Source organism: Protobothrops mucrosquamatus, unplaced genomic scaffold (genome assembly GCF_001527695.2).
Source record: "Protobothrops mucrosquamatus isolate PMUCROS unplaced genomic scaffold, P.Mucros_1.0 scaffold109, whole genome shotgun sequence".
Classification (NCBI taxonomy): domain Eukaryota; kingdom Metazoa; phylum Chordata; class Lepidosauria; order Squamata; family Viperidae; genus Protobothrops; species Protobothrops mucrosquamatus.
In genome coordinates this window covers 325,959-333,082 of record NW_015386481.1, presented here as the reverse complement: position 1 = coordinate 333,082, position 7,124 = coordinate 325,959, and the positions used below count along the sequence as shown (strand labels likewise).

The window sequence follows — 7,124 nt, the reverse complement described above, 5'->3', positions numbered from 1 at the left end:
ACATCGAAGGACAATAAAACCACCCAATTTTGTGAAGGACAGAGTCTGTGTGAGATGGGGAGGGGGTTGGAGGACCAATTAAGGGGTGTGTGTGTTGGGGATGGCACTGCCAGAAGAGAAGGGGGGGAAAAAAAATATCTCTGTGTGGATTTACAGAGCATTGCTAAATGGTGGTTGAGTGTAGAACGTAGAATCATAAGAGCTGGAAGGGACCTCAGAGGTCATCCAGACCAACCCCCTGCTCCGGCAGGAGACCTTATATACCATCCAGGATAAACAGTTGTCCAGTCTTCGAATAAGGCACCGTGGTTGGGTTAATGGGTTGATACCTGAACTTTTTCTTTCTTATCGAAAGATTTTCTTTGCCCCCTTGTGCATCAAGATGCATTTTGCGGTTTGTAGAGAAAGGGAAAGAAAGAGACCGGCCCCTTTTTCACACACTTGCAAATTAAAGTTTGGGCCTTCCCCCCTCCCCCCCAGACAAAATCCAAACATCAACATAGATTGTAAATCTTGCCAAAGCTTTTAAAATATTTTGTGTAGTCCCTTTGTTTCAAATGTTCACCCTAGAGCCGTATTCCCCACATTTTAAGATGGGTGGATTTCAACCCACATTCCTAGCGCTTCGCTTGGGAGCCGGTGGTACTTGGGATGCTGCGCGCATGCGCATCCGCGAGTCAGCGTCATAGAGGTAGAGCGAGGAAAGGGGAACTTTGCAACTCCTCCTTCCGGCTGCCAGGCGGACTTCGCCAGCCAGAAGGCGAAATAGGAGCCGGATCCCGCGGGGTGGAAGCGCTTTCTCCTTCCCGTTCATTCCTGTCGGTCCTCGGCAGGCCGGCTGGCTTCTCTACCGGGTGGTTATCCGCCTGCAAACCCGACATTCGCTTAGCTTTGGGCATCGCCCTCACCAAAAATGGCGGCCGTGGCTTCCTTTCCCCTGGATTCCCGTCCTTTTGGCTAGATCCTTCCTGCCCGGCTCCACTGCCCCCCTCTTTGCAGAGAGCCGAAGGTGCTGGGGTTATTTTGCACATGCTCAGAAGCCGTGGCGAATCTTGCTCCGTTGGGTTTGCAAACCTGGGGCTTTTCTTGCAAAGACACCCCCCCCCCGGAAACTCTGCAGTCTTTAGCAACTGAAAAGCATGCATTTTGCACCACGTTCATTGCAAGGTGTTTTTTGTTGTTTTTGCAAGGGGGCTGATTCCTCCATGTTGCAAATTGCTACAACAGCCCTGCAGAGTAGACCAGGACTGTCCCTTTGGAGCATTTTTCAAAGGCGAACCTCCAGTGTCCAATACAGCAGCAGAAACACAGGATACCCCCAAAGGTGCTTTTTCACAAGGCAACAGGAATTTCTTGGGTTTTTGTTTTTTTTTAAAGCAACATAAATTTTGACCTCAATTGTGATCCTAAGTCAAAGACCACCTATAATCTAAAAGAAAACATTGATTTATTGATCGGGGTGCAATTATACCCGGAAATTACCATATCACCTGATTTCTTTGCATTATTTTTAAGTCGTTTTGGAAGGGGGGGTGTCAGAAGAAAGCAGCTGGCAGACAGGCGAGAGAGGGATTCGAACTCAGACACAGGATTCCATAAAACAAATAATTTTAATTGTTTTAAAAAATTAAAGCTCTTGAACTGAGATTGTACACAGACGAAACCCTCGATACACGGCTGTTTGGGGGCAGGGGGCTGAAGACCTCGGCGGTTTTTGGCGATAGGGACACCCCCCCCCCCGCCCCATCAAACGTGGCTAACCAAAGAAGAAAGGAACGGAAAAATAGTCCTGGCATAGAGTCCCCAAAAGAAACCGGAAATTTCCTCCACGCACGACAGCCGGAGATTTTCCAGTGGGATGGCTGGATGGTTCCCACGTTAAGAGAGCGATCTGAGTGGATCTTGCAGAGTGAAGGATCCAGGAATCCACCCTTCTCCAGACTGACTTTTGGGACGCAGCCAAAGGCTTTCACACCACAACACCAGAAACAGACCAGGAATTTCTTACCAATCAAAAGATTACGGGGAAGGGGGGGGTCTTCCCCCCACTTTCTCCCCCCACCCATCAGAGAAGACTTTTGTGCCTCTTTAAAAAAGGTCCAAAAAGCAGCACCGACTGACAGCTGAACCGAGGTCCACCCCTCCCTAGCCCCCTCACCCACTCATCCCATTGGGCTGTCCAGCTTTTCGGACCTTCGGCTCGTTCTCAAAGCACCAGGAAAAAAGTTCGTCCTTCCCCCCTCCCTAAAGGAGAGGGGCAATTCCCCTTTTTTATAGCGCGGCTGAAATCTTGTCACTGGGATAGAGGGGTCCCAGTGCTCCTGCTGTCAAAATAAGATTATTATTATTATTTTGCATCGTTCCCGTCTTTCCAAACTCAGCTCGTGGGAGGTTGTTCCAGAATCAAGGGCTTCCCAAATCTTTGGACTGACCTCTGGGAGAAAGAGAGTCACTTCTGTAAACACTCCCGATCTCCAAATCTGTGCTTCGAATAACGAGAGTTTATATATATATATATATAATTTTTTCTCGTCTCCTGTAGAGATACCTTTTGTGGATCTGGTTTGCACCTCAATCCCTCCCCGAATGGGGTCCTGGTCAGCTCCCCGTTATTTCCCTTTGTGCTCCCAAGACAAGGAGACCAGAAAAGACCCTCCCAGACCCCCCTTCACCCCACTTTTGCAGCCGGGAATCAGTTCGACTCCCAACGGGAAATCAGGCGATCCAGAAGATTGGAGGGTCTCACTCGCTCTCCGCCGCGGCCCTACTGACTCAAACCCCCCAAATTTTGAGGTTCGGCACCCACCAGCTCCCAACTGGCTTAGTCCAGGAAGTGCCGGCGGGAGCCCGTCCGGGAACGGCTGGACCGTCGGATGTCGAATTTGGAATCTCGGCATTTCTGGCAGACGTAAACCTCGGGAACGTTGGATTTGCGGATTTTGGCACAGGAGAGGTGGATCCAGGTGTGGCATTCCTTGCACTCGATCATGGGGCGCCCGGCGAAGGGCTTCATGCAGAAGCAGGTGACCAGGTCCCAGGAGTCGTCATCTGTCAAGGTCCGGAAAAAAGGGGGGGGTCAGTGGAGGAGAAAGTCCGGGAGAGTCAGAAAAATGGGAAACTCCAGTTCTAAGGTGGCCAGGATTCAGCGCACCTGACTGGCATCTATTTGGTGTATTATTTATTATCCCGCATTTATTATTTCTATCAATATTTCAGGGGGCTGAACCTACCCAACAGCCCTCCCTCTTCCTATTTTCCTCACAACGACAACCCTGTGGGGTGTGTTTAGCTGAGAGGGAGAGGGACTGGCCAAAAGTCACCAAGATTGAGAAACACCGCTGAGGAGATACCCCATCTTCTAACGGTCTGTAGCCCACTGACCCCTCTCTCTCGCTCCTCACCATCTTCATACAGGGCTCCGCGTTCGAGAGATTCCCACCAGGGTTACCTGAATCCACCATGATGTCCTCATCGTCTCCGCTGCCGTCCTCGTCTCGGAAGACCACCTGCTTCCCTTGTCGTATGATGGTCCTCTTGCCCACCGTTTGGACAAGGCCCTGCTCCTCCGGCGCAGCGGCTGCGTAGGGGGGATTCGACGGGGTGTCCGAATCCCAGGCGGAGCAGCGGCCTGTGGAGGACTGAGCGTCCCCTTCGGAGGACGGGCTGAGCGGGGTCTCGGCGTACGGCTCTTCTCCTTCTCTCTCCCGCAGCCTTTCCTCTTCTTCGTTTTCTTCCGGGTACTTGACGTCTGGCAGCGCTGTGTCCTTCCTCACCAGCCGCCGTTTCTTCCGGAACTTCTCCATTTTTTTCCGGTCCACCAAAAATCCGTTGGGCTTTGTCCACTGGTAGAGCGAGGAATAGGCCTTGCCATGCTTGAGTTGACTGAAGCTCTTCCGGGATTTTCCTGGCAGGGAGAGGGGTCCCAAAGGAGTCTCCCCTCCATCGCTGTCAATGGCCCCCCGGGTACTGTTGGGGGAGCTGGCGCTGCTCCAGCCGGACATGTCCTGCAGGCACAAAAAACTCTTTAAAACAGCCACATCGATTTTTATTTTCTTTAGAAAGTGCTATGGATTAAGGCGGCCTGGAAATTCGAGGTGGGGGGGAGAAAAGCACCCCCTTTTTGCAGCTCTTTCAAAGCCGCCACAGCATTTCCAAGGATATGGGAGGAATCACCAAGCCTGTGTGAGTTCCAACTGTGGCTGTTTCCTTCAACCTTCTCCTGCCCTGTTTCTGCATCTTTTCTCCCGCAGAACAAAGATGCCCTCGGCAGCCCTTGCAGAAAAGATGCGGCAACTTGAATGAGTTTCAGGCTTGGCCCACATTCCCCACCCCCCACCCCATTTGTGGATCTCTTCTCAAGCATCACGAGGGAGGGATCCTGAGAAAAGTTCCTTAGTGGCTGTGCAGTTGAAGAAAGCAAGCAATCACAGAAGAGATGTGGCAGCTTTCAACAGTTCCAGTTGTGTCCCACAGTTCCTTTCCTCCCGCCTATTTCTGCATCTTTTCTCAAGCCCTACAAGGGTCCCAGGGAACAGCCACATTTGGCTGTGCATTTGCAGAGAAGATGCAACAGCAGAGAAGATGCGGCAGCCTTAAAGAATGCCCAAGTTTCCGCACCCCCTCCCATTTCTGCATCTTTTCTCATACACCGCAAATCGCCCTGGGGGGGGGCGGGGACAGCCACTCTCGGGAGCTGCCCAATTACAGAAAGGAGGTGGCAGTTTTAATAGTCCACCTGTGGCCCCCATTCCCTCCCCCACCCTCCTCTTTCTGCATCTTTTCTCAATCCTTATAAGGGTCCTGGCAAACAGCCATTCTTCCCAAAAGACGCGGCAGCTTTCAAGAGTGCCAGTAACGCCCCACGTTCCCTCCCACCCACCCACCCTTCTGAATCTTTTCTCATGCGTGACAAGAGTCCCCAGTGGGAGGGGGAGACAGCCTCTTTGTGGCTGTGCGGTTGCAGAAAAGATGCAAGGGCAGAAACGATGTGGCGGCTTTAAAGAGTTCCAGCCCTCACTCACATTCCCCCCCCTGCCTTTCTGAAGCAGCCTAGACTCCTGCTAACCTTGGTTGGTGGCCCCTGCTGGCATCCCAGGCAGGGAAACGCGATCTTTGTCCTTTTGCAGCCCTGGGCAAAGCCTCCAAAAGCTGGGGTGTCCCACGCCACCCCACCCCCGCCCCCCAATTCTCCTCCAGCCTCCCCCCCCACTCCCCTTTCTTTCGCTCAGCTGGTCAAAGGACAGGATCCCAGCCCTTTTTGCCGATGAGCCCAGCTTCCCCCTCCCGCCGCCGGCCCTGGCTGCCCGGCAGGACTTTGCAAGACCCCCTTCCCGGGGCTCCCCCCGCCCCGAAAAAAGCCCCACCTCGTGCGGGTACGGGATGTACCCCGCGTAGGCCAGGACGAAGGTGCAAAAGTTGTTGAAATCCTCCACCGTCCGGCAGCGCTTGGAGCCCGGGGGGAAATCCTGCGAAGGAGAGAGGCGGGGGGGGGGGCAGAGAGAGAGNGCAGAAAGGGGGAAAGCTGCCCCTGGGGGGCGCGGAAGGGGACACCCCCCATGCAAACGCCCCCTCCTCGTTGCATTCCAGCAAATCGGCACGGGGGGGGTCCTTTTGCAGCAGGAGGGGGGCTGCTTTCTCCCACTCCCCCAATCTCCGTGGGCGTGGCCAGGGGTCCCCGGTGTCAGCCCCGGGGAGAGGGATGCCCCGGGGGGGGGACTCACTTCGGGGGGCGGCGGGGAAGCGCAGGAGTCCGAGTCCATGGCGGGGGTCTCCTCCGGCGGCGTCGCCCGGTACCGGCAGCGGGGTTTGGGGTGGGCGGGGAGAGGGGGAGCCCCGCCCTGCAAGGCTAGGGGGAGATTTGCCCCCCCCTTCGTAGGCTCCGCCTCTACTCGCAGCTGCTGCGCCTGCGCGCCGCGCGCCGCTTGCCGGGAATCGTAGTTCCCGTTCCGAGTTAGGCAGCTTAGCTTTCAGTTGGCGCATGCGTATCGCCCGGCCACGCGCAGGCCATGCCGGGAAACGTAGTCCAAAGCCTCCGCTAGGGGCTTTTCCAGACACTTTGATATTATTTCTCTCCCACCCACCTCCCCCGTTGCTAAAATGGAGGAAGGATTTTTATTTTTTTATTTCCACCACCCCCCTTGGAGTTTTTTTCGTCTATTAGGGCTCCTTTCCCGTTCTTGCGCCCGAAGCCGAGGGGATGCGATGGGGGCGAATGTTCCTCCTTCCCCCATGAGGACTAGAAACTCGCCTGCTTTGCACCCTCCTTTTAAAATTAATGGCGCTCATTTGCATTTGAAGCCCGGTGCTCAGCAGCAAAGAAAGGAGAGATGATGGGCCATAACTTGAGAAAGGGCTGGTTTTCCCCCTCCCCCAAAAAGGAGAGTGGGTATAATTGATACCTTTTGTTTTGCTTTGATTTCTGCTTTTTTGTTTTCTTTCTTTCTTTTTTCAGTGTGTCTGAAGTTGGAGGGGTTTGGCTCCAGTGCATCATCTGGGATTGTGCTTGTGGTGGGGAAACGGGAGAAAAATAGAAAAATAACCTGGTCCTTCCCCATTTCTTTGGGGTGCTGTTTACAAGATTTACAATCTCCCCAAATAGCAACTCCGGAGTCAAAGGCATCGGCTTTCCTAAACTCTCCTTGTGCATAGTAACCCTTTTGGATTCCGAAGCAAGGAAATATTTGACAGGCAGTCCTAGCCTTACGACAATTGCCCCCCCACAATTTTCCGTTGCTAAGCAAGACCGTTGTTAAGGGGGTTCTGCCTCTTTACGACCATTCTTGCTGTGTGAAGCGAATCACTGCAGATGCTAAACTAATCACACCGTTATTATCCGGCTTTCCCTATTGGCTTTGCTTCTTAGAAGGTCCCAAAACGGGCATCACATCACCTGGGGGGACTCTGCCACCGTCATAAGTACGAGCCAGTCGCCGAGAGTCCGCATTTTGATCACGTGACCACAAGGGATGCCACAGTGGTTCGAAAATGCGAATCGGTCATAAGTTACCTTTTTTCAGGGCAGTTGTAGTTTGGAAAGGTCATTAAATGGATCGTTGCAAGCCGAGGACGACCTGTATTAAATTTCCACTCTGCCTTTTATCACTTCGTACGTTCGGTGTGTAAAC

The 7,124-nt window shown here is 53.3% G+C and overlaps 1 protein-coding gene across 1 annotated transcript; it reads right to left on the bottom strand.

Moving 5' to 3' along the window:
• Positions 1 to 2,821: 2,821 nt before the first annotated feature.
• On the bottom strand, positions 2,822 to 5,759 carry PHF13 (PHD finger protein 13). Its single transcript, XM_015812767.1, has 4 exons — positions 5,721 to 5,759; positions 5,364 to 5,465; positions 3,449 to 4,004; positions 2,822 to 3,048 (listed from the first exon to the last, which is right to left on the bottom strand). Exons 1-4 carry the CDS (start codon positions 5,757 to 5,759, stop codon positions 2,822 to 2,824), a joined length of 924 nt encoding a protein of 307 aa, XP_015668253.1.
• Between the last annotated feature and the right edge of the window lie 1,365 nt (positions 5,760 to 7,124).